Source organism: Ambystoma mexicanum, chromosome 1q (genome assembly GCF_040938575.1).
Source record: "Ambystoma mexicanum isolate Mex_15411 chromosome 1q, UKY_AmexF1_1, whole genome shotgun sequence".
Classification (NCBI taxonomy): domain Eukaryota; kingdom Metazoa; phylum Chordata; class Amphibia; order Caudata; family Ambystomatidae; genus Ambystoma; species Ambystoma mexicanum.
In genome coordinates this window covers 1,332,052,124-1,332,079,711 of record NC_090922.1, presented here as the reverse complement: position 1 = coordinate 1,332,079,711, position 27,588 = coordinate 1,332,052,124, and the positions used below count along the sequence as shown (strand labels likewise).

At 47.4% G+C, this 27,588-nt stretch overlaps 1 protein-coding gene across 4 annotated transcripts in view; it reads right to left on the bottom strand.

The window, feature by feature from the left end:
- The window catches only part of ORC1 (origin recognition complex subunit 1), a 323,506-nt gene that overhangs the window by 70,968 nt on the left and 224,950 nt on the right, over nucleotides 1-27,588 (bottom strand). For all 4 annotated transcript variants that reach the window (XM_069642194.1, XM_069642195.1, XM_069642197.1 and 1 more), the window contains one exon: nucleotides 1,682-1,789. In XM_069642194.1, coding sequence (XP_069498295.1) covers nucleotides 1,682-1,789 — 108 coding nt within the window. The remainder of the gene's footprint in view (nucleotides 1-1,681; nucleotides 1,790-27,588) is intronic.

Below are 27,588 nucleotides of genomic sequence, written 5' to 3'. Positions count from 1 at the left end.
ATATTTGCTTCCACTTTAATAAGTGTTAGTAAGCCAGCTGAGGGTTGTCCCTTTGATCTTGCGATTTATTTTTACTGTCAGTATTTTACTCTAGAGTTTGTTGAGGGTCCAGGGGCTTCACAGAAGACACCCTAGGAGGATTCCAGCAGTGAGCCTGGGTGAACCGGACGAGGGGCCTCCCAATCACAGGAAACACCCCAAAACTACACAGGAATCACAAGAGACTTAAGGTAAGTAAATACCCAAGCCAGCTCAGCACAGAAGAAGATTTTGCAGCAGGACGATATCAGGATCTGCAGCCGAAAACCCGGTCGGTGGATTCCTTGTCGTGGTCTCTGAAAATAGGACCTTGGAAGGGATTTTGCAGAAGGGATCAATGGTGAAGGCTCTAGGCAAGGTTTCCCTTGGGCCTGGATGCAGCTTTGTGGATTTGGTGCCTTTTTCAGGAGCACAGAAGACAGAATATGTCGGATACTCGTTACAAAGGTCCAGTACTCTGATGAGGGGACCTTGAGTTTGATTTGAGTCTCTGGAGATCCAGCAGGATGCCCACAAAGTTTCTGCGAGATTCGGAATTCAGAAGACTGTGCACTGCACAACGGCTCGAGGTCCCAGGGTATTTGGGTATTGCAGCCCCGCAAGGTCGCAGCACTGCGTAGGATGGCTCAAAATGCAGGTATCCTTGAGTCTAGTGGGTCTCACCAGACTCTGGGTCAGAATCATTGTTTTCGGAGGCCCTTGGTCGATTGGAAGGAAGGGCTACATCAGGCTCAGGTTACACAGCTGGCTCTCCGGTCGCTGGAAATAGTCTCAGCCGTCTCAGTCCCAGGGGGGCTCCCGCCGGAGATAAAAACAAAAAAAAAATAATAATCACACAAAGGAATTTCCCACCCTGGATGTCAGGGGAAGGAAGGACAAGAAACACTAAAATGGTGAAAAAAGACAGGGGACATTTTGGTAAAATTAGCACCCTTGGGTGCCTTTACTGCAGCTGTGAACACAGCCCGCGGTAAAGGTGCACCAAATTAGTAAAATGCATCACTGCCACCAGCCATTGAAGGTAAGCTTGTCCCTGCAACAGAATTGTTACCGTTTTAGTGTGAAAGGGGAGACATTGTATCTCCCCAGCACTCCACATACGGTGGAGTGGGCTTGTCTCACCAAATAAAATGTAAAAGGGATCCTAAGACCCTTTCTACCCTTGGGAACTGTAGTTCTTTCAAGGCTAGCCAGAAAAAGTTCAAAGGGGAGCCCCTAGGGCAACCCAGCAACAACAGGCACTTATTGCCAAAAAGTTGTTAAAGAGGATAACTTTAAAATTACATTATGGAGTCCCTAGAAATGATACCCATAAAGAAAGTACAATACTGTGAGTGTGGGGAAAGGAACCCACACACAGAAGTATACGAACAAATAATCCACCAGTAAAGCAAGAAGTTCTGGGGTTGACACAGGTCAGGAAGAATTACCATCACTATGACAATCTTACCTAACATCATTCCAGGCCACAAGCACCGCAAAAAGGTTTCACAGAATGTACCAACATCGGGCAAACTATAGGCCAATTCAGAATGCACACCTATATATCGAAGATACCACTGAAGAAAAAATTGAGAAGCTGAACAATCAGTGAGTAAAGTAACGAATTCACAACAAACATAGGGGTTGGCTCTTCACTTACCTCATCCACCATCAGCACTGTGGTCTCCCTCTTCGGAGCAGGTGTGCTAAATCTTTTCTCCAGCAATGCCCCTGCATGATCCGCAGTGGCCTTCTGACCGGTCAATAGCTGTTAAGAAATTAGAGTAGGTCACATTCCAGTCAGTCCACTATGAACACAGATTTAACGGCTTCAATGCAGAGGACGTGGACGCACATTACCTTCGCATTTCCCTATTGGATGCAGATGCCATGGATGCCCTAGTACCACCCACTGATTATGTAGATTAAAACTGTGGCAGGAATTTCTGACACTTAAGCGGTCAATACGGACGGTCTTACTGTTTTCAAACTCCATCACTAGTAGTCCCACACAACGTGGTTCTCATGATGGTCCACTACAAGAAATCCTGCAAGGATGTAAGTGTTTTGTCATGGAAGGAGTTTGGCCATGCAAACAATGTGCACTAAGTCATTATTCTTGAGATTAGCAATTAATTCAATCTGAATATGGTTATCATAATGGTTGACTGATTCTAAATCAAGATATGAAGAGCCTTTGCGATTCAGATAGGCAAATTGCACAACAGTCAAACTTTCATTATCGGATAAACACTAGCATAGCAGACTGTTTTGGCTTTTTCATAGGCAGAGTTTACAGGTCAATACATGTGAGCCAGAAACAAATGATTGTCAGGTTTTATAAAGATTATTCTAAAAAACAGAATACTTTGAATGTTCAGCCTGTAACTTCAGCACACACACAGGTCAATACATTGGAGTCTAATTGGAGGCAAGATTATCACCATTTACGACAATCCAAGAGTAACCTCCTGAACCCCAAGGTAATTACTTTAATTTAAGGGCTGTGTGCTATGACGTTACACTGCTTATGAAAGCAAGTGGCTGCAAGTCCCACTTTGTTAAGAAGTTATTGCGCCAGACGGTTTATCAGCTACAATAGCTTTCAGAAAGTTGTATTTGCAGGCAGAAATGATCCTTACCTTAAAACAAATATGATTTAGATTGCATGATGTGCCATGGCAATGCATTTGGTGTTAATGTACGTCCACAAAATGCCAAAAAAAAAGTGCTATGTCCACTAACCATACCATTTCCTCTCATACACGTGGCAAAAGTCAAACCCATGACCAAAAACAAAATGAATGGGGGGACTTCACAGACTAGAGATGAACACGGCACAGTCAGGCACATACATGTAAGAGGGTTGAACTGCAGGAAGGTGGAGGCAAGGTGAAAAGAAGAACGGTAGAGTGACGTTCTAGTACAGCAGGGTAAATTGTGGTCGTTTTGATGGACTTTGTGGGTAGTGCACCGACTGCCCTCACAGTAACTCACAAAATATTGATCCCAAAGCAATGAACACACCACCTTAAGAGCTTCAAACTTAATTCCAAGAACATTCAAAGCCACTTGCATCAAGCTGCTCGTCCATCTGCACTCACAAGGAGAACCACTTCTCTCACGGAACCGCTTACTTTCACAGCTCTCAACCTGCTGCAGGGTCAGGTCTTCACCTCACCTCACCCCACCCCCAACTCTAATCTCTACCAATTAATTCCTCATTCAGAGCAAATATGCTAGGGCAATTTTTACACCGCCCTCGGTTGAGTGATTTGCAGCCATCTAACCTAATGGCGAGGAGATAAAATCAAACAATAACCAATCAATTAGGCTCAACTTCAGGAGGGAGGAGGTCTGGTAAGGAAGGCCAGTTATTCCACACAGTTAACCAAGGAATACATACAGACTAGTTAAGTGAAAAATAAATACACCTTAAATGCACACGTGCACACACCCCATGAGGTTACAATAAGTATTTTGGGAACACACAGCACATGGCCGAACAAATGCATGAGTTAAGACCCATTCCAAAGGGGTGCTTGCGGGTAGGAAGAGACAACGGTAACCTAGAAACATTGCATTTGCCTAGACATTATCAGGACCCAAGAAGCTGTACAAACAAGCATCAGAGTATTCTTGACCCTCTTGCACATAGTAACAAGTGCACACTAAACATTAAACGCATATGCCAATGGACAAGAATACCTATCACAAGGACCTCTTACACTCCTACAATAATAAAATAGAAAATAATGTATCAAGACATTTGTATGAATGATAAGCAGAAGGGTAACACAGGCTTTAAAAATAAATATACATGACCCAGAGCGCAGTATGTGTCATATTCTATACTGAATGATCGCTCAAATATTTCTTGTAACCAAGAAGATTGACCTTGCCTAGGGCACCACGACTCACTACATGACATAGGGAGGCTTTCAATTGAGGATCCGATTACTACTTACAAAAACCTTGCAACTTATACGAGTTTAGTACAAGACGGAATCGCCTTGAAAACGACCCAATGGTCGAAACACGTGTCGGCTGTAGCTGTACAGAACCTTCAAATAAATCACTCTTGGGAATGAGTAGATTGGACATTAATTGAATGGACTGATGCAAAATGATGGTGTATCTCTAGCAATTTGGGGTTGCTGCGCAGATTGACAATTTCATGGTCCCAGACAAGAAGGTGCCTGCAGCTAAAAGGATGAAGGAAGACCACCCCACCAGCAGAAGTCAGTCCAACAGAAGGTCAATTGGAGTCATGATACCAATTCAGGCACCAAGAGACGCAGGCGGTAAAAATGGGACATGCCAGTAAAACAGCCCAGTAAATGGCCCCATGGGAAGTCTGGCCCAGGCAACAAGGAAAGGGGGGGAAGGAGGCGTGGAAGGAGAGTAAAAGCTCAAACATGGCGTCATGAAGTCAAAAATCCAAACCGGAGCTTAGCAACGGCTATCCGACAGTGAAAATATTCCAGCAGTTAAGTAAACCTAACGCACTCCCAAAAATTGGCAAAATCAGACAGAATTCAGTGTAGGACCAGCGTCTCCTCTGGATATCCCATACACACAGGGTCTTGCCAAACCCAGCCCACCAATCACAAGGGGGATTCAAACAAAGGTTTTGGCTGCCAGCCTATAAGGTTGGCCCAACAAACTACCATATATTCAGGACAGCTCACACAGTGTATGTATTGGCATGTTTAGGACCAGGGACTGGTCTAAACAAGTCCATGCCACTACAGAGGGCACTTGGCTGGGCTCAGAGTGAGCACATTTGAGCTCAACAGCCATTTTAGCGTTGCCTTGTTGTTTCTGCAAACAAACGAATGCCTAAGATACAATAAAATGTCTGAGAGAAGGACTTTAAAAACAAGTCCACTAGTACCCCTACCCCACCCCCCCAAGAGCTACCAATGCAATATATCGGCTTACATGACTGGTAAAGGCAAAAAACTAAAGTACAGCTGCCACCAGCTTACCCCCCCCCCAAAACAATGTAGGGCGATATCGCCCATGGGCAAAAAGGAACAAGTTACTTACCTGTAACTGTTGTTCTCCAGCATGGGTCTGGCATGGATTCACATGCTCACGAATATTCCCCGTCGTCAGGCTGGGAATCCTCGGTAAAGAAAAAATCAGTATCAGTTTCGTTTCTGATCTGTCTTTCGTAGTAGTAACCAATCACTGATCTCTGCGTCATACTGACCATAGCCAATGACTGCCCTCTACCTAAGCCCCGCCTCTGGCAGCCATCTTCAGATTTGGTAGCACGTGAAGAGGCAGTATGACCAAGTGAAGAGCCGCAGAGGGGTAGACGGGAGGGTTCGCATGTGAATCCATGCCAGACCCATGCTGGAGAACAACAGTTACAGGTAAGTAACTTGTTCCTTCTCCAGCATGGGGTCTGGCATGGATTCACATGCTCATGAATATAAGAATAAATAGCAGTACACACATGCACAACCACGGGAGGTGGCAAAAGGCTCAACATTAAGCAATACAAAAAACTCAACATTAAGCATCTCTTACCTCCTCACCAGGCTCACCTTAGGCGAACAGGTTGCGCAGCACTGCTTGGCCGACCCTGGACTCCTCCCTGGAATCCCGATCGACGCAGTAGAATCTCGTGAAGGTGTGCGTCGACCTCCACGTAGCAGCCCTGCAGATGTCCAGCAGGGGCACACCAGATATGAGCGCCGTAGTAGCAGCGATCGCTCTGGTCGAATGGGCTCTCGGACGGCCTGGCAGCGGTCGGTTAGCCAACCGGTGGCAGTGCATGATGCAGCCGGAGAGCCATCTGGAAATAGAAGACTTCGAGAGAGCCTTCCCTTGATTCACAGGTCCAAAGTTCACGAACAGCTGTGATGTCCTCCGGAAACTCTTCGTGCAGTCCACGTAGAACTTCAGCGCTCTAGCCACATCCAGCGAGTGCAAAGTCCTCTCGGCCGGCGACGAAGGAGACGGGAAGAAAACAGGTAACACCAAGGGCTCGTTAAGATGGAAGTCCGACGGCACCTTGGGCATAAAGGAGGGGTGCGTCCTAAGCACCACCCTCGAGGCATGGAAACTCAAGTACGGTGCTTTGGAGTATAGGGCCTGGATCTCTCCCACTCGTCGTGCAGAGGTAATGGCCAACAGGAATGCAGTCTTCCACGACACAAACTTCATCGGTGCGGAGTGCATCGGCTCGAATGGGGGCCCCATGAGCCTAGTCAGCACCACGTTAAGTTCCCACGCCGGGGCCCGGGCCTTCACCGGCGGAAACAACCGGAACAGTCGTTTCATAAACTCTTTTACCAGTCGATGGGACCACAGAGACGTCCGTCCTGTGGTTCTGGTATATCTGGAGATCTCTGCCAGATGAATCTTAATGGAGGCATGGGCTAGCCAGGCCTTTGCCAGCGATAGCAGGTACGGCAGCACTTGAGGGGCCGTAATCCGTAGGGGGTTGATCTTCTGTGCTCGGCACCAGATAGAGAACCTCTTCCACTTATGACCGTAGCATTTGAGAGTCGAGGACGCCCTGGCCTTTGCAAGAACCTCTCTGCTATCGGCCGGTATATCGTAGCCTCCAAACTCTAGCGCTGCAGGAGCCAAGCCTGCAGGTTCAGCGACGCCGGGTCGTGGTGGAAGATGGCGCCTCCTTCTTTGGAGAGAAGGTCTGCGTCCGCCGACAGGTTGATGGGAGGGGAAGTTGACAAGTCCAGAAGGTCCGGGAACCAGATCTGCCTCGGCCACGCCGGTGCGACGAGGATCATCCTGCACCGGGACCTCTTGAGCTGGCTGATGAATCGAAGCAGCAACGGCGGGAACGCATACAGGTATAGGCCGTCCCAGGGGAACGAGAACGCATCGCCCATGCTTCTCGGCTGGGGAAACCTGCTGGCGAACCTCTGGCACTTCGAGTTCGTCGCTGTTGCGAACAGGTCGATTTGGGGTTTGCCCCATCGTCGGAAGAGTTGATCCACCTGATCCTGGCGCAGTTCCCACTCGTGACACGCGCGCAGCTCCCTGCTGAGCGAGTCGGCGATGGTGTTGCTTTCTCCTGCCATGTGGAAGGGAACCAGGAACATCCCCTGGGCGACCGCCCAGTGCCACAGATCCTGTGCCTCCTTGGATAGGGCTGGGGATCTGGTGCCTTCCTGCTTCCGTATGTAAAACATTGTTGTGGTGTTGTCCGTGAAGATCCGCACTACCTTGCCCTTGAGCGACGGGAGGAACGATTTGAGAGCCCAGAACACGGCTCAGTTCCAGGACGTTGATGTGCAGGAGCCTCTCCTCCGGGAGCCAGAGGCCTCTTGCGTGTAGATCTCCGGTGTGGGCGCCCCAACTTTCCAGTGAGGCGTCCGTCGTCACTGTCTCCTGGTACGCCGGCGTCTGAAAGTCCTTGCCCGCCGTGATGTGCGCTCGAACGCCCCACCACTGAATCGCCCGCCGGAACACCTCGTTGAGGGGGACCCCGTCTTCGAAGGTGCCCGTCGCCTGCATCCAACGGGCGTCGAGAAATTCTTGAAGAGGGCACATCCGTAGTCTGCAGAGGCGCACCAGGTAGATGCAGGAGGACATCATCCCCAGGAGGGACTTGATGGACCTCACCCTGGCCACGTCCGTGGCTAGCAGGCGCTGCACTTTGCCTAGAATGGTCTTCGTCCGTTCTTCCGACGGGGCCGCCAGGCGCCTCACTGTAACAAGCTTTTCTCCCAGAAACAGGGCCACCGGCGATGGCACCAGGTGGGACTTTGGGTAGTTTATGGCGAATCCCAGGTCTGTGAGTAGCTGGACGGTCCTCGCAGTATGTTCGACGGCGAGTTCCCTCGTCCTTGAGCGGATGAGCCAGTCGTCCAGGTAGGGGTAGATGTGAATCCCCTGCCGGCGCAGCCGCGCCGCCACTGGTGCTAGGCACTTGGTAAAGACCCTGGGGCCGACTTCAATCTGAACGGCAGTGCTCTGAATTGGTAGTGGCGTCCCTGGACGACGAACCTGAGGAACTTTCGGTGACTTTTGAGGATGGGAACGTGGAAGTATGCATCCTCCAGGTCCAACGACGATAGAAAGTCGCCTTCCTCCAGCTGTCCCAGTACGTGCTGGAGGGTGACCATCCTGAACTTTTGTGATGTGATGTATTTGTTCAAACGACGAAGGTCCAGGATGGGGCGCCAGCCGCCTGTCCTCTTCCTAACGAGGAAGTACCTTGAGTATACCCCGGAGCCTCTTCGGGACAAGCTCGATGGCGCTTTTCCTGAGCATCGCCCGTACTTCCAACAGCAGTTGCGGGACGTGATTTTCCTTCCTGGCCACAGGTGGAACGTGAGGTCACTTCTTCAGGAATTCGATAGAGTGTCCTCTTGCCAGGGTATCCAGCACCCAACGGCCGGTGGAGATGGACTTCCACACACCGATGAAATTCGTCAGCCGGCCTCCCACCGGGGTGCTTCGGTGGGGGCCCGAGACCACGGCCGGTCCAGTCCTGCTTGGAGGTGGTGGCCTTGCCACCCTGGCCACCTTGCCGACGGCGGCGAGGCGCTCCCTGCTTGCCGCGACCCCTGTAGGCCTCCTGAGACGAGGAGCGAGCCGCCTGGCGGTAGGACGACGAGCCACCGCTGGATCCCTTGGAGGCACCCTGTCTGCCTCCGGAGCTCCGAAAGGGCCGTCGTTGCTGAAGGGCTCCTAGGGCGCCGGCCATCTCCGTGTCCGTTTTTATGGCTTGGAGGGATTCGTCCACCGCCTTCCCGAACAAGTTGCTGCCGTCGAACTGCATGTCCAACACCCTGGTCTGGACGTCCTGGCGGAAGTCGGTCGCCCGGAGCCAACCCAGTCGTCGTAGGCAAACACCGTTGCCCAGCTGGCGGAACCCGGTATCGGCAATATTGTTTGCCACCGTTATGGCGTGGTCCGATGCCACCTCGCCCTCTTGCAGTATTTCCAGGGCCTCGGACCTCTTGTCGTCCGGCAGGAAGTCCAATATGGGGGCCAGCTTAAACCAGAGCTCCCTGTCGTAACGGGCCACGATCGCCAGGGCGTTGGCCGCTTTGATCGTCGTCGCCGCCGACGAAATGACCCGCCGCCCCATGGCGTCCAACTTTTCCCTCGCCGTCCGGCGAGGAATTCGACGTCGAGGCTCCTGACCCCGCCGCTTTCTTCTTCGCCGCCGCCGAGACGACCGAGTCTGGCGTTGGCTGGGCCCTGAGGCACAGGGGAGTGGTTTCGGGACCCAGTACTTCTCGTACCGGTCCCGTTTGGCTGGTGCCGTGGAGGGATTTTTGAGAACCGACAGGCCCTCCTCCCAGATGTCATCGATTAGAGGCACCGCGATGACAGTCTTCCTCTTGGCCTCCCGGCGCTGATAAATGAAACCTTCCTTTTTCTGCTCTTCCTCGCCATCGTCGTCTTCCTCGGTTATCTCCCGAGGATCTTCCTTACGGGATCGAACCTTCTCGAATTGGACTTCGAGGTTCCTCACGGCCTCGGTCAGTTCCTCCTCCGAGGCTGACTCCGAGCTCGAGGAGGCTACCGTGCCCCCCCCCCTCGCTTCTTCCATCATGGCGGCCACGACATTGGGCTGAAGAGGATTCCCTCCTTGGCGGAAGGGAAACTCTAGTCCCGGAGGCAGTCTCCGCTGGCGGGGTCTCTGCCGGCTTGGCCAGAGTCGCCGCGATCGCCTCGATAGAGGCCTTTGCCTGCTGGGTAGGGGCCTTCACCACCTTAAGTGCGTCCCGGGCCGTCTCCTTCGGGGGAGGGGCGACGCCTCGCTCCCCCTCTTCCGAGACCGGACGGGGCTTCTCCCGAAGCTTACCTGGGGTCTCGGACTTCCTCTTCCCCAAACCGGAGCGCTGGCTCGTGGTTGACGGTGCCGGGGAAGGTGCGCCCTGCCTGGCGACCGAAGAGCCCGACCTTTCGGCGCTCCCGGAGCCAGCGGACTCGCAGCGCTTGGCCTGGTGTTGGGCCCCCGTCGCCGGGGCGCCCGCACAGGACTTAGAAGCCCGCTAGGACCCTTTCTTCTTCTTCTCACCCGTTGAACCCTTCTCCAACCAGTTGGCGAGACGGGATCGACGGTCCCTCATGGTCCGCTCCGACAGGTTCTTGCAGAACTGGCAGTCCTTCTCTACATGAGTCTTGTCTCCATGAAGACAGTAGAGGCATTGCGAATGTTCGTCTTCCTTAAACACATTCTGCAGCCCGCATCCAGGGCAGCTGCGAAACAGCTAGGGTCCGGGCGACGAACTCGCATCCTGGGCCATCTCGAAGTAAGCCGCAAATCTTCTGGAATCCTCCAAGAAGTTGATTCGATGAAATCTTCACCCTTGAGGGGCGTAGGAAAATCCTGCAACGGGTAGCCGTTAACAGGAGTAGAAACGGTGGAGCTTGAGGCTCGATTAAACGAAAAATGTGAAAATTCACCTGAAAAAGCGCGAAACACGCAGTAAAAGCTCGAGAGCTAAGCACGAGGACTCCCAACACTTGACCGTGTGGTAAAAATCTGAAGATGGCTGCCAGAGGCGGGGCTTAGGTAGAGGGCAGTCATTGGCTGTGGTCAGTATGACGCAGAGATCAGTGATTGGTTACTACTACGAAAGACAGATCAGAAACGAAACTGATACTGATTTTTTCTTTACCGAGGATTCCCAGCCTGACGACGGGGAATATTTGTGAGCATGTGAATCCATGCCAGACCCCATGCTGGAGAAACAGGATATGCAAGGGATTCAGCGACTGGAATGAAAGGATTGGAGAAAAAGGCTGGTAAATTAATCATTTGAAAGTGTTGCAGAAAGGAGCAGATGCACACAACTGGCTTTTGTGGGGGAACATTTGCCAGGAACAAAAGCTTTCATGCCAGATCGGCATCATTATAATTAGCATGAAAGAAAGTGCTCTCCTATGTGGAAGTGCTCTGGAATCCAGCACACGGGTGGGAACATTTAATGTTTATGAATATCAAGGAAGATACCAGGAGAAACTAGTGAGTATATAGCAAGAGGCTCTTTTCAACGATGGCGCTATTCAGACCTCTGTTCTCCAGGATTTGTAACCAGAGCCAATGAACATCCAGCGTCCAAGAAAAGGAACAAAGGTTATTCCCAGTTTGATTCACAAAAGAAGGCAGCAGCACACAGACAACAGCCGGTGGCACCCTCCAACGTCCTAAGCTGAAGATCTACTGGGTATATCAAGATGAGACATCAACCACCTTCTGGTCATCAGCAGCTGTTAGGTAAGAATTGATGTAGTAACACTGAGATTACACAACACATACCTGCTTGGTATTAAGTAACCCACCTTTTGCTATAGGTCTGTACCACACAAGTTGGTAGTGTGACTGAACAGCCAGGCCTATCGCGAGAGGGGTAAATGTGAGCTTTAGAGCTGCAGCAATGAAATACGCAAATACAAGTAACCAATTAACACTTATACACAAGGTTTCAGTTATAAATATTTAACATCCATTTTTAAATAAGTGTTCTTTAAAAAAGGGCAAGATAGGTAACAATCAAATATACTTTAAAAATACTTTGAGAATCATCACAGGTTAGTGGATACTCTTTTAGAGATGCTTTTTACACACCTCCTACACCCGGTCGTGACTTCATTCACAAGGACAGTAATGGCATTTATCTATCACCAGTGCACTTTGCAGATTCAGAGGTTGCAGAAAGGAAAGGTTAAAGGAAGAAAAAAGGTTAAACAGGTTCTCGGGGCATGTGCGTATAATTAAATCTTCCAATGAAGTCTAGATAAGCCTTTCCCAGCAATAACAGTCTAACAACAATTTACCACCTGAGAGGGACAGAAATATCAAAGTCAATGGACTAGAAGAGTCTGCAGGGAGCCAGGACCGCCAAAGTCAACTGGAGCAGTCTTTGGATCTGTGGCACGTCTTAGTAAATAAAAGTCTTGCACAAAGTTAGAGGGCTTTGTAGAAATCACTTGTAGGGTCACAGGCTGTTACACTTGTTAAAAGCAGAGTTGGGATCAACTCCAACAAGAATAGGCAATCAAAGTCTCAACTGAGAAGAGCACAGCTAATGACACGGAGGTAAATACCTCAAGTCTAAACAGTACCTCTGGTTTCAAGAAGAGTGGTCCAGCTGGATTCTGTCCTGTTGCAGTGATGAGGATCCTGGGTTCCTGAGCCTCAGTCATGGGGAGAAGAGGGAGGGCGTCTGGAGGACTCCAGCGGCAGCAATTTGGAGGTCGTTAGCAGCTACAGGCTCTTTTCAAATCAGCGGAACCATCACGGATCTTCGATACTGGTTGGGCTTCCTTCACTCCTTGGGCCCCGAACTCTTGCGAGGGGACGCTAGCTCTGGTTGTCCTGCTTCTGGAGGGTCCTTAAGAGACTCCTCAAGCTTCTGGCCTGTTTTCAGACGTTGACTATGGATTTCTCGACCCCTGGCACTCGGTTACTGCAAAGTACAGCCAGTCGGGGAAGGTCGTCCAATGGAGTTTGTCTCGGGTAAGTTGGTCCCACTAACCCAAGGGAAGTCGTCCCTTCCAGAGCTTCTCTTGTCAATCAGAAAAATGAGTTTCAACACAGCAGCAGGGATTCACCAGTTAATTCAAAGGTCCTGGAGGGTGCAGCAAGCTTCGTTCACAGTTTCTTCATCGGGTGTTTCTCCCAGTGGTCGAGACTGTCTCTAGTCTCAAAACCCTCGCCTTTTAAGCAGGTTTCTCCCATTCATGCACTGCCTAGATTGTCAATCAGGACCGGTTGCATTCAAGCATTCCTAGAGACAAAGGGCAGGGGAGTTTCAGGAACCTCCCTCACATTCTGCTTTTCCAGACACACTGGAGCCAGAGGCAGGCTTCAGGGTTGAAACCAGCCAAATGTAAAACAAAGGGCTCAAACCTGGCTCAGCACGCAGAGTAAAACCCAAGAAAGACCTCACAAACAGAAAATGGTGAAAAAAGACTGGGGCCAGTTTGACAAAATGGTCACCCATGGGCGCTATACTGCAGCTGAGGATTCAGCCTGCGATAGAAAAGCACAATGGTAGGAAAATTAAACCACATCCACTAGCTATTTGAAGTAGTGAGGGTAACAAAAAATGTTGTGAGAATGTGGGATAAGGTGCTACTAGGTCACCCTCCAGCACTCCACATAAGATGGAGTGCTGGACCCACAAAGGGATTTTTTGTTGTTTTTATTGTAACATTAGTTTCATACAAAAGAAAGAAAAACTTTAAGTTACAGTCCATCAATAAAGTAAAAATAAAGAAAAGAAATCACTTTCCAATTCATTACACTGAGGATGCTAATCTTTTCAGTCTGATGCTAAACAACCAGGAGAGTCAAATTCAAAGCATCCATGAAGTTTATTATTGCACAGGTTAGCTTGAATCCTGCAATCAAGTAACTCCACCATGCCTCCATATTTGCAGACTGCAGTGCAAAATGTGATAAATGCAGCGAGCGCTGTGCTGTAATCGCCTCACATTCAATAATTAGATGTCTCACCGACTCTATAGCTTGTTTACAAAACCGACACTGAGTCCTGTACGAGATGATCTCGCTTCATCACTTGGATCTCCTTGGTTTTGTATAGATTGAGACGTAAGCGTAGAAACATGTTCCGATGGTAGTGTGATGGAAATTTCTCCAAATATTTAGGGATAGCATCAAGTTTGTTCAATGCGCTACCCAAATCAAGCGATGTTACAAGTTTCTTTCGATTTTCTTCATTTATCATCCAGTTTCTTAAACGCAATTTCTTTTTTGCTTCTTGGGGTCTTAACAGCACAGTATCCAGGGACACATCAGCGTTATCGATTACATAAAGCAAATTTGCACCCCACTCGTTCAATAGGTCAGCAGAGGGATGCTTTGAAACTGAGTTTAGTATTTCATAAGGTTTTACAGCTGATTCAAACACATTTTCCTGAGAGTAGAAATTGATTTCCACAAAACTGAACCATAAAGAGAGTCTATGCATAGCTCGTATCGTATTGCAGTGATTGAAGAATTTCTCGGTAATCTTAACACCTTTTGCCAGAATTTCCCTTCCAACTTATCCCACAGGTCGTGTGGAATATTCCAACTTGTTTCACTCCCAAAAGTTATCGCAGGGACCATGATCATACTGGCCTGAGGGTGAATTTTCCATAGGCTGCATGTAATTTCGCCCCCTGTAGCGCAAACATTTGCATGCAGGTCAACAGGTCTTGCATCCACTCCCACTCACGTATTGAGGTGTTAAATAATACACCTAAAAATACTGTATGCTGTTAGTTACCTCAAGGGGTTCATCTTTTATCCTCCATACAAAGTTGTTTGTTTTCTTAGTACAGCTTGGCCCAACCACAATGATCTTAGATTTGTTTGCATTGATTTGTAAGTCATTTTGCACACAATACCCTTGTAGCGCATTGAGCTAACGCTGTAATCCAATTGGGGTGGAGTCTATAAGCACGATGTCATCTGCGTAGATTGCCCAACTTATTTTTTGCCCATTTACTGATGGGGGAAAACCCTTTGGCCATTTAAAGTCAACGGCAGATCTGAAATGAATAGTTTAAATAGCTGTGCAGCAAGAGGACAGCCTTGCTTTACTCCTCTTTTTGTTTGAATTTCCTCAGACAGGTCGCCTTGCTCATTCAGTCGTACTCTGATGGACGTATTCGAGTGTAAAGCAATCAACGATGACAGCAGCTCACTTGGACAATTCCAAGCATTTAGTTTTTTCCATAATAGGTTTCGGTTAATGCTGTCAAACGCCTGACTCAAGTCTATAAAGGCGATGAACAGCTTTCTTTTTGGTTTCAAAGTATCCAACTTCAGACTGTTCAGAAGGACCAGATTGAGCTCTACTCCCACGCCCTTCGTAAACCCTGTTTGACGCGAATCAACCGCTGCCACCTGCTTGGCCCAAAGTGCAAGGCGTTTCTGAAGAAAGGAAGCAAAGACTTTACCAATTGTGTCTAAAACGGCAATCGGGCGATAGTTGTTAGGATCGTCCAGATTGCCCTTTTTAAATATAGGCACAACAATCGCTTTCAGCCATGACTCGGGCAGCATTTTCCCCCGCAGCAATTCTTTCAAAAAGGACAGCCATCAATTTTGCCCACAAGACACTGAGCTTTCAGCATTAGGTTTGAAATGCAGTCTGGACCGGCCGCCCTTGAGGACTTTAGCTTTTGAATCGCCCATTCAATATCATCTTCCGAGTCAACCACATTCCACCTTGCAGTAGTTATTAATTTGGGAGCATTGACACAGTTGTGATCATCAAATACATTCGAGAAATGCTCTACCTATTTTGCCCCATTCACACCATTCAACATCGAGTATGTTCGTTTCACACTACCAGTGTTTATGACCTCCCAAATATGTCTGCTGTCTTTTTGTAAGATTATTTTTAACATTTTTTCTGCTTGTTCTTGATCTCGAATTATATTAAAGGATTTAATCCAATTCCGGTATTGATGTCGCCGGATTTGTGTGTGGTCTTTTAGACTACCGGGATGATTTTATTTCAAGAGTCTTAGGTCTTCCCGCAGTTCTTTCTTTGCTCTACCTATCGCTGAGCTAAAGGGATGTTTCGGTGCAATTGCATTGACGTTATGGCTATTTTTCCCCACTTTCTATTGATGTAACAACATGGGATAGTTTATCCTTGAAGTGGCTGTGTTGGCGTTTAAACAAAATCATTATCAGAGCTAGCAGTGGTGCATTCATTCGTAGTCGGTTTGCTCCATTCTTTATTGTGATATTGTCACTATTTTTCATGCAATGTTTTTGGTGCCTTTAGCCAGGACAATACCAACGCATCATGATCACTCTTATCTGTCTTTATGACTGTAAGATTTGTGATTTTGTCTAAGAAATTCCGAGACGCCCAAATATAGTCGAGTGTCTTCTTGCTCTCACCACACTTCCAGGTGTAGCTCGGAGGGATGTCACCTCGTGTGCATCCATTCAGCATTGAGCAGTCTCTCTGAGAAATCTCATGGATCCACCAATCACCACGATCTGATGGTGGAGCCCCCGTCTTTATTCCAGGTGCTTTACACTTTGTCGCTGGGATGTTTAGCCATGCATAGTTGAAATCACCACATATTAAGATTGTAGGATCATTGAATGACAATAGGCACTCATCAACTACGGACATTACCGCTGCGATGAAGACTATTTGTGAGATCATTGCAGAGTTCTAATATAGGTTGACTATCAAGGTCACTTGATCAAGTGGGTTTGTGGGCCGGCTGTTTTGAATTGTGGTGGATTGCACAAACATATTGAGATTTTTTGATGACAAAATCTTCCAGTCATTACTGTTTTTGACCAAAATGACTAGGCCAGAGAAAGGGCGGCCGAATAAGTTATTTCCTGCAGGATTCAGTAGAACGGTGTAACCATCGCAAACCGGACATTCACGTAGCCATGTTTCTTACATGCACATTATAGAGTTGTGATCAGAGAATTGTCATTGTTCCTGAAAGAGGTGTGCAAAACCTCGAGTGTTCCATGACATTAGCTGGTAAAAAGTGTTAGTTTTTTCAATACTATGCTATTGTCTATTGTGATTTGAGGCCTTCGAGCACAGTGTGCGCTTGATGCTCAACTGAGCCCATAGCTCTTTCCTTTTTTTTTCATTAGATGTTAACTCCACTGATGGACAATTTTCTCTTTCTTCCTCTTGTTCATCTGCACAATATACTTCAAAACCAAAGAATAGTAAATCCTCAGCGGCTTCCTTTACAGCTGTCCTTAGGGACCAAGATTTAATATGTAGCCTGACCCAATCCAGATGGTCCTCTGACATGTATTCAACCACCGCTATGTCTTCTGATTTTGTTGCTCGAAGGGTTGGAATACAATGTAGCAACTTTAGTATATTCCGTCGGTTCAAGTTTATCTCTTTTTGTTCATTTAAGATGTTTTTAATTTGAACTCTCCAATATCCCTGATCTTTTCTTGAGTTTTGTTTTTTACTCCACTCGTTTGACCATCATGTTTTTCGGCTTGTGCTCTTGTTTGTTTCGGATTCAATTTTTCGCACAAAACGTTTGATCAAGTATGACTCCCACATGTTGACTCAGCTTTTGTTTCCATGTCTGCCTGAGGCGTGGTGATCATGTTCACTCTTTGCTTTTTTGGCGGGCCACCAACTTGAGGGACTGTTACCTTTGGCTCCACGACCTTAGGCATGTTCACCTTGCCTTTTTCTGTAGCAGTGGGGGAATTTTCAACCACAATGGAGGAGGCACCATCCACGTCCTCGTCCATCGAGTACGTAGAGAACTCGCATAGCTCAATGGATGCTTCAGAGTTTACATCATCTTCATAATCAGAAGCGTCTTTTAGAGCAGTTTTGTGGAATGATTTTTTTACCCAATTCAGTTGTGATTTTATGTGTAAGCTCCGTTGTTTTCTCTGCACGTACAAATATATTTGAGCGAGGAGGAGTTGTAAGATTCCTTATACATTTTTTTGCACCAGTTGTGCGAACACGTTTAGCCACTTGTTTCTGATTTGTTGTATTTTTGCACCACTATTTTTTTGATGGATTTGTCGTTCGCTTGCTTGCTCAGGCATAGCTGCTTTGTTGAAAATCCTAAAAGACAGTTTGCGTTAAGTTGCCCAACTCCACATCAACCACGCTGTGCATGGTTCTGCTCCGGCACAACAGGCAACACAACACCATTTATTGTTAAGTCAGTGACTAACTGCTGTGACATGGCTCTAGTTTGACCAGGGAGCTTATGGCAATCACCAACTTTACTGATCGTCGAGCCTCTGCTTAGTGGTATAGTTGATACCTTTTGGGGTGCTATTGATTGACATTTAGGACGCTCATGACCCGCTCTGCTGCCGGTTTCACCAACGATCACTTGGCAATTTGTAGTGACCATACCGGACTCTGTTTTTGCTTCTAATGTATGCATGTATGTTTCTAGCGGGGGCGTCAGACACTTCACTCCAGAGATGCTTTTTTGTTCATATATTATGACGCATCCATTCAATTACAGCTTCAGTTAAAGATGCTTTGTCCCCATTCGTCTGTTGCGCAAGATCACATATTCTACTTTGCCACTTTTGAAGATTTTTCAGCTTCATAATCAAGTCTTTGTGCAATAGTTTGCGAAAAGGATTCCAAGGTTGCGATATTGCTGTTAACAGATACTAACAGGGGAATTGGGTCACGGACAGCGTCATTTAGCGATTCGTAAAGTTTCATAAAGGGCAAAAGAGCAATTGATGTGGCGGCAAGCACATTGTGAATTTGAATGCCTGCCGCCATTGATAGAGAACTTTTAGAAGGTTGATCATTTCCCGATTCCTCTGAAGCCACTTTTTTCTGGGCGCCAGTGGGAGTATTCTCAGTCGAGAGTCCAGCTGAGTTTAAATCACCCATCACAGCTCTCTTCTCTACTTCTTTAGTGACCAAAGGCTCCATCCCTCCACAAGATCTTAATAATGGTGAAGTATTGTGCAAAGCCGAGGTCGATATGTCAGATGTCTTGCCACGTGATTTTGCTAAGGAGCTGTTCTTTTCGGCCTCCATCTTGTTCACTGGCGAATGATGGTTTTGCATGAAACTATCGTTTAGACTTCATACATACCCAAAAAGTCTGCATTTAGTCTTGCAGGCAGCCGTACGCTCCGTGCTGAAATTTCAGTAAAAGCTGCGTCAGAAAGAGGCTTACTCTTTGGCGTTTCCATGATGATATCTGCCAGCCTATGCGCCTGCTTCTTACACAAATAATTTCCTGAGACAACCTCATGTTAGATCTTGCTTCGGCTCGATACCGTGTCCTGCACTATGTCATTTTCTTTTATGTTCGGGGTAGGTAGGGATTTAATAGCCCCCCCTCCATGTCTTGCTCGAGTTGTGTCAATAATGCTAGCCACCTTTGCCCCATTCGGCGTCTGCAGGTCCACCAACAACGGATTTCCCAGGGCGGAAGGAGTCTTATATTCATGCAGCGTACTCGGCTCCCCAATGTCGCGTGAGCTACATGACTTTGCTGACGGAGGAGACTGCACCAACGCCGCCTCCTGACTTCCAACACTTGGTAGATTGATTGCCAGCAAGTCGGAGTCAGTGAGTTCAAAGGGGGATAGATGTGCAACATCACTGGCATCAACACACACTAACGGGGAAGGTAAAGCAGCCGGCTCCACCTCACGACTGTCGGGGTAAACTCCGAGAGGAGTTTCCAAGGGGAGGGGAATTTTGAGATCAGCGTTTGCAGAGAGTATTTTTGCTTGCGCCGACACGGAGACGGAGGCGGAGGAGGCTCCCAATAACGTTAAACTCAAGGAGGCAAGCGAAGGCACTGCGCCTATCACAGTACATATGTCAGCCTCTATCATTTAAGTCAACTTCGTTTACCTTCTTTGAGATTCCCTGCGGTAGCTTCCAACGAGAACAAGGATTTATGCCGGGTCTGCGGGCCCACTTTTGGACTCGCGGTCACCATACCGCAGCACTCCTTGGCTGCTCAGATGCAGCTGAAGCCTGCTCGAGGGGGTTGACAACTCGGGCAGCGGGCAGGCGACGGCGTTTCGGTGGACTGCGGTAGACTGAACTGGTCACCGAACTCCGTGCCGCGATCCGACGTCGTTTTTAAGGGCAGGACCAGGAATTAAAGGGGGAGCAGTCCACAAAGCTTTTCCGTCGCAGCAGCTCCTCTCAATAGATGCAATCAAGCAGAGTTTTCAGCGGTAGACTGAACTCGTCACCGAACTCCGTGCAAAGGTAAATGGTAAGTAAAGTCAATTTCACTTTACTATTCTTGGGAACAGTAGTTCACACAAGAAAAGGTATTTAAACTTTATGATAAATCTAAAAGATTTCTCTGTGACACTGCACTAAAGGTGCTGTGTGTCACCATATAAAAAGTAGATGCCTATAAACTTTGTCAGACTCCAAAAACGGTGGAAAAACAATCCAAATCAGGTCAAAACACGAGAGTGAGAAAAAGGTCTCACTCACTCCCGGGTAAAAATTTAAAAGTCCTAAAGTCCAGCAAAAGAACTGGGGGTCTCTAAGGTGGGAGACATTAAGCAGTAAAATGAAAATTCTCCCTAGCAGCAGCCAATAGGAAGATTCTGGCATTAAATGGCATGTGGCGGCAGTAAACTGGCCAAACAGTGGTCCTGGAGAGGAAGGCACGACCAAGCAGTTTTGAGGAGACAGTGGGAGGCTACAGTGGGCCTGGACTGACTGAGGCAAAACATGAAAACTGGGAAATGCCTAAGCCACTGTACTTAGTCAGTATGGTCAAAACAGAGTTTAAAATGGCATAACAGTAGAAATCGCATAACAGTAGAAATCGCAGTGAGGATCTCCTCCAAGCAAGTCAGCAGACATGCACCCTGCTCACTGCAGAACAGGTAACCAAGAGGGCAACAGGAGCAGTGTTAGGGAGAATTCTCTGAAATGTGCTAATTCCTCTCTACCTTAGAGACTCCCAGCAACTTTGCTGGATTGAAGGACTTTCAATTATTAACCTGGAGAGAGTGAAACCCTTTTTCCCCACTCTCTCATGCAGTCTAATGTGATTTTGAACACTTTCTTTTGGTTGTGGAGTCTGACAAACTCCATAGGCAGCATATTTTACATTGTGTCACACAGCACTGTCAGTGCAGTGGCACAGAGAAGTCTTTCAGATTTCTCAAACGATTAAATACCTTCTCTTGGATAAACTACTGTTTCCAAGAGCAGTAAAGTGAAATTGACGGTTTATAGCCATTCCATCCACAGCCAAAGCATCGAATGCCATACCATCTAAAAAAAAAAAAGCATCTTAAAACAAAACCAAAAACACACATCTAATGCATTTTTATTTGTTTTCTTTTTTAATTGGAGGGAGTGGAGGTATCCCACAAACCCCCTCCTTTTTTTTTTAAACGTATTAAATTTACAACATGTTTGAACCGTTCCCCCAACAAACTCTCCCGCCTCCCCCCGAGACAGCTTCCACTCGGTCCCCGACCTGTTTTCTTCCTGGGCCCACCACCAATGTTCATTGTAGGTCAAGCAGTTTTAGACGCTGCAGACACCACATGAAACCCCCCCTTTTTAACCTTTAAAATTCATTTTTATTAAACTAAACGCTTTACCATCTAAAAAAAAAAGGGCATTAGAAGCTTTTTTTTTTCAGATGGTTTGGGCTGTCGATGCTTTTGTTGTCAATGCAATGACCGGATTCCACTTAGTATCCCCTGTGTCTCCCTTCTCATGTAACAATGTTGTGTTACCATTTCCTCAAATGGCTGGCGGCAGTGGCTTACTTTTAACTACTGTGGTGTGCTTTTACCGCTGGCTGCTCTCGCAGCTGCAGTAAAGCACCCATGGGTGCCATTTTTGTCAAAATGGCCCCGGTCTTTTTTTTTCGCCGTGTCGCCGTGCATTGGTGGGCGTCTGAAATTGCTTACCTGCATCCATTCTGTCCTGATAGGGGCTCTACGTCGAATTTTAGTGCATTGGTCTACTGAGAGTCCTCTCATCAGCATCAGGCACTGGCCAGAGATCTACTTGAACTGGCAACCCCTGGGCATCAAGGGCTGAGGCTGACGGCAGAAAAGCGACCTTGGACCTTCATCAACCGACCTGCCAAGTCTCATGAAGAATCGCAGTACAGGGGGCGAGTTATAGTGAGACTTACCTGTCCCTTAAACTCCCTTTAAAAGTTTGCTAACTTTTCTAACACTTTGGCTCTGCCATTGCTTGTAGACTGAAGCACTCAGGAAGTTGGGAACACGTTTGTTAGCTAGTTTTACTCATCCCCCGACACTTGCAACTGTTCACTGGACCCCAGAGACCCAACCTTCATTTTTTTCAGCTTCACAAACTCTGGAAACTTTGCTGAACTTTTGGGAACAAGGTCCCAGACAATTTAGGGTTGGACTTCTGAAGTTAGGGTTGATGCTCTGTGGACCTTTAGTGCTAATACTAATCCGTACCTTTCTTTTCAGGGGTTTATGTATTTTGCCCTACAAGAGTAATTGTATACATGTATCTAATTGTTAGTATTGTGTGATAATCTTACCCATTATTAGTCATTTTTCACTGTGTTATTTGGCCATAATTAAACAGTATTTTTATACCCGTTTGTCCTGGACTGCTTAGCTGTGTATGCTCATTGTGGACCCCTTACAAGCTCACCACCTCTTGAGACATCGCCTAGACCACTCGCCATGCTACCTTGAACAAGTTTGGCTACAGTTCCCCAGAGTTGTCCCTGTCACAATATAGGTTGGCCTTCTATACATCTGTCCACCATGCCAGAGAATACATCAGTCCCAACAAGCAGGACGAACCCAAAATACCCTTGCACAAAGGGTTTGGCCAGTGGGCCAGTCAGCCAATCACTGAAAGAGGCTGGGGCAAAGGGCCTGATGACCAACCATCCTGGTTGGTAAGTGGAAGTACCACAAAGCCAACCCCACAGGAAGTGAGGGGAAAGCCCATACACGTATACTGGCCTAAACTAGTTAGGGCCAATATAGAGGTTGTCATTGTGCCACAGAAGCAATGTGGTCAGAACAGCAATTTTAAGTCTACCTCGTGGTCATTGAGAACAAAGGAAGCTCTGAAACACAAATTGGCCTAAGGCAGGATTGAAATGAAATACATTTCTACACTAATGGCTACCAAAAGGGTACTTAGGGCTGCCAATGCAGAAAATGGTCTACACCTGAAACCAGAACCATATACCACTGTGATGCAAAAGAAACAAATGGCCTCAAAAACACCAAATCAAGGAAGAATGCATAAAACACAAAGACTGCCCCCAATATGGGTACTAGGATGAGGTGGCCCAAGGAGGCATGGAGATCAACCAGTCAAAAGGTAACGAGGGGCTTTGACAGCCCACCCCTCAAGAAAAGGCTACAATGTATACAAACGATGGACAACAGTTTTGGTCCTTCCCAGCACGGAACTCAGCGGTGCCTGTTGGGAAAAGTAACAGACACAGACAGCATTCGGCATGGGAAATCAAAGTCTGGTTGCCGACCAGAGAAGCGGAACAGAGGACACTGGCGATCGGCCACGTGAGTCCTCACAGGATTCAGCAGGAGCGGACCTGTGCATGTGACCAAGGGCAAGAAGAGTCGAACAGCCCAGCAGCTGGAGATGCTGCAGAAGTAGACTGGGAAAGCCGAGCCAGCCAAGACATCTGACCACCATTCCTGGAAAGCCCCAGTGACGTACCGAAGTCCAAAAGTAGGTAAAGGATGGTACATGAAACTCGGTGGGGCCACAGGCAGGAGGCTTGCAGGCAATCCTTACCAGGCTTGGTTGAGAGAGCATCCAACCTCCTCCTCCTTGTACCAGTGGGGAAGTGTTAGGGAGAATTCTCAGAAATGTGTTAATTCCTTTCTACCGTAGAGACCCCACCGAGCTCTTTTGCTGGACTTCAGGACTTTTTAATTTCTAACCTGCAGACAGTGAGCCCTTTTTGTCACTCTCATATATTTTATTGTGATTTAGACTCAGTTTCGTTTAACTTTGGAGTTTGTCAAACTCCATAGGCATCATATTTTACATTGTGATGCACAGCACCTTCAGTGCAGATGCACAGGGAAGTCGCTTAGAATTCCTGAAGGCTTCAATACCTTCTCTTGGTGAAACTACTGTTTCCAAGAGCAGTGAAGTGAAATTGACTTTACTTACATTTGTAACTTTCTAGACCCAGCACACACCATCTTACCATAGGGTGCTGGAGGGGTTACTTCGTATCCCCTTTGTCTAGTTTCTCATCTAACATGTGTACGATACCCTTTCTACAATTAATGGCTAGTGGCAGTGGTTTACCTTTTACTACCATTGTGTGTTCTTACCGCGGGCTGCGTTCGTAGCCGCAGTAAGCCACCCATGGGTGCCCATTTCGTCAAAATGGCCCCAGTCTTCTATTTTCGCCATTTCTTGTTGTAAAAAGGTCATTCTTGAGACTTACTCTGCACGGAAAACCAGGTTTGGTTCCTTTGTTCGTTTGGTCTTTGGCGAGATTCACGAGTGAAGCCTGCCTCTGGCTCCAGTATGTCTGGCAGGGGCAGGAAGTGAGAGAGGTGCCCGAAAATCCCTCTGCTTAATCCCCTTGGTTACATGAATGCACCCAAAGGTGATTGGCCAGCTGGCTGTCCGGCAAGGACAGCCACCGTGCTATGTGATTGGCAGCTAGGCTGGAAAGAATGGGAGAAATATGCATAAAAAGGCGAGGCTTTTTGGCTTGGAAGGCAGAGTCTACCACTGGACGAAGGAATCTGAAGAACTTGGAAGAGACGCCTGCTGCAACTCCTGGACGGTTGGTTTGCCCGGTGAAGCCCTGCTGTTGTGCTGAAGCTCCAAATTCGCCGCGACTAGAGAAGCCCTGCAAGGACGACTTCTCCCTTTGAGTTGGTGGGACCAATCAACTCCAAAGTAAGCCTGTCTGGACATCCTCTCGGAGCTGGCTGTACTTGCACTGCTGCTGGAACCGAAGTGCCAGGGAGAGAAACACCAGATTGTGTGCATTGCATTGAAATCAGACACGAGCGCTAGGAAGATCCTCCGGACTTCCCTGATGCAGGACTGACCAAGCCTGAGCCACCTCAACAGAGTGCTAGAACCCCAGAAGCAACGAAAGTCTGAAGTGGTATCCAAGGACCGCTGTGTTGCTATTTGCTGTCAGACGCCAGGAGCTGAAACACTGAAGGACCGCTGAATTGAAGTTTGCTCATTGCTGCCGCTGACCTTCCCATTGCAGAGCAGGAGTCCCCAGACGTTCTCCCTCTTGTCCCCACGACAGACTGCTCGGGAAGAGAACTTACCTCTTGTTGTGTAGCCTTACTTACACTCAGTTGAAACTCGTCTTGGTTACCTTGCAGAGTTGCTATAGCTTTGCCCCTCACAAGCCTCACAGCTTGCGGCCCTTCAAGTGTTCTTTCATTTTTCTACAAACATTTCTAAAAACATTGTGCAAGACTTTTGACCTACCTGCAAAGAAGATCTCCAGCTCCCCTTGCAATTGTGCAATTAAGATTGGCTGTCCTGGCTCCCTGAGAGACTCTTCTTACCTTTGACTCTGTGCTTTATCTTTTACCCCAGGAAAGGGTTAAACTTATTTGACATTGAAGGGTTTTTAAAAGTACTTACCGGTTTGTGAATTTGTTAACCCTGGTTTTATTCCTCTATTCTATCTTTTGCACCAAGCTCTGTATTGCTCTAAATGTACCAGTGATAAATCAATGTCCACACTGTCCTAGCTATTTAAGTCACCTGAGGGTGTAGGAAGTGTCTGTGTGCCATCCCCAGTGGGTATCATCTGATTTAGAGAAACAGAATGTATTTTGAAGTGTTATATATATTGCTCCCTTCTGAAGAAGGCTTATACAACTGACTGTGAAATAAATTAATAACTGTTTTATCAAGAAACCTCGAGTATGACAATGCATTACTTACCGTAAAAGCATTTCTGATGGTTGTATCTGCTTAGATTCACATGCTGTGCATAGGTCCGACATCCAGTGGTCACTGCGGAGTATTGCATTTTGTTTTTCGTAGTCGAAAAGGGGACGTCGACAAGGCGTGTCTGTAACACTATCCCTATAGTGACGTGCATTGTACCCACAATCCCTCACGCGTCGAGGTCCCTCTGTTTGTATTTTTCTGCCCTGAGGGAGCCTTCTAGACGTGAGTGAGTACAGAAAAGAGAGAATATATAAAAAAGGTGTCTATGTTCCTTCCATCCGAGCGGGGAGGAAGGGTGGGCGCATGTGAATCTAAGCAGATACAACCATCAGAAATGCTTTTACGGTAAGTAATGCATTGTCTTCTGATGTTTGTTAATCTGCTTAGAATCACATGCTGTGCATAGACTAGCGAGCAGTACCCGGAGTTGGCGGTGGGTTATGAGAAGGAACAGTAGAGAAAAGATGTCTTAATACTGCCTGTCCCACCTGGGAGTCAGATCTAGAGTGTGTGTCTAGACAGTAGTGTTTTGTAAAGGTGTGCACAGAACTCCAGGTAGCCGCTTTGCAGATGGACTCAAGGGGAACATTTTCAATGAATGCTATGGAAGCCCCAGTGCCTCGAGTGGAATGTGCTCTTGGCTTGAAGGGTAGTTCTCTCTTAGCAAGAGTGTAACAGAGAGTGATGCATAGAACAATCCATCTAGATATAGTGGACTTTGAAACTGCATCTCCTTCTCTTCCTGCTGCCACAGAGACAAAGAACTGATTAGTCTTTCTCAGTGGTCTGGTTCTTTCCATGTAGAACATGACTGCTCTGCGTACATCTAGTGTATGCAGACTTTTTTCTCCCAAGCTGGAAGGGTTTTGAAAGAACGTTGGTAGTTCTATAGACTGGTTTACATGAAATTTTGAGATGAATTTTGGTGCAAACCTTGGGTGTGTGTGTAGAACCACTTTATCTTTGTGAACTGTTACGAAGGGGTCTAGTACAGAAAGAGCCTGTAGTTCACTTACTCTCCTAATGGAGGTGATAGCTATTAGGAAAGCGGTCTTAAGAGTGAGGTCTTTAAGAGTTGCTTTGTGCATGGGTTCGAAAGGGGGGCCCATGAGTCTAGAAAGTACCACATTTAAGTCCCATCCGGGAGCTGGGTTAGCTATTGGAGGGTGTATTCTTTTTACCCCTTCCATGAAGGCTTTGATAACTGGTATCTTCCACCACGACACTTTAAGTTGGGAAGTGGTGTATGCAGAAAGTGCCGCTAGGTGGACTTTAATAGAATTGAACACTAGACCTGAATCCAGTAAATGGGTCAAGTATAGGACAATGTCAGTAGGAGAGCAGTCAATTGGGTTGATGCTCCTATTTGTACACCAGATGACAAATCTTTTCCATTTGCTAGCATAGCAGTGGCGAGTATTTGGTTTTCTGGCTTCCCTGAGGATGTCCATACATCTCTGAGGGAGTTGTAAATGGCCAAATTCTACGATCTCAGGAGCCAGGCTGCTAAGTTCATGGTCTGAGGGCATGGGTGCAGTGTCTTGCCCTTGTCTTGTGACAGCATGTTGTATGGGCAGGGAAGTTTCACTGGGGGAGATAGGGACATCTCCATCAAGTGAGCGAACCAAGGTTGCCGGGCCCACATTGGGGCCACTAGTATCATGGTAACCTGCTCCTGGTGCATCTTGTGCACCACTTTGTTGAGAAGGGGAGTCGGGGGAAAGGCGTAAACAAATTTCCCTGACCATTGAATCGACAGACCGTTCCCCTTGGATTGGTTCTGGGGGTACCTGGAGGCGTAACTTTGGCATTGTGAGTTTTCTATAGTTGCGAACAGGTCTATTTCCGGAAAACCCCATTGCGTGAAGACGTCTAAGACGATGTTTTCGTGCAATTGCCATTCGTACTCTTCGGGCAGTGGGAAGTCTCTGCTGAGCTTGTCTGCTAGCAGATTGAGTTCCCCTGGTACATGTTGCGATAGTAGAAACATGTTGTGTCTGAGAGCCCACTTCCATATATTCTGGGACAGTTTGGACAGTCCTGGAGAGTGAGTACCCCCTTGTTTGTTGAGGTAGTACATGGCTGTGGTGCTGTCTGTGAGGACCATCACTGTCTTTCCTTGCAGGTGTTTCTGAAAGGCTTTCAGTGACTTGAA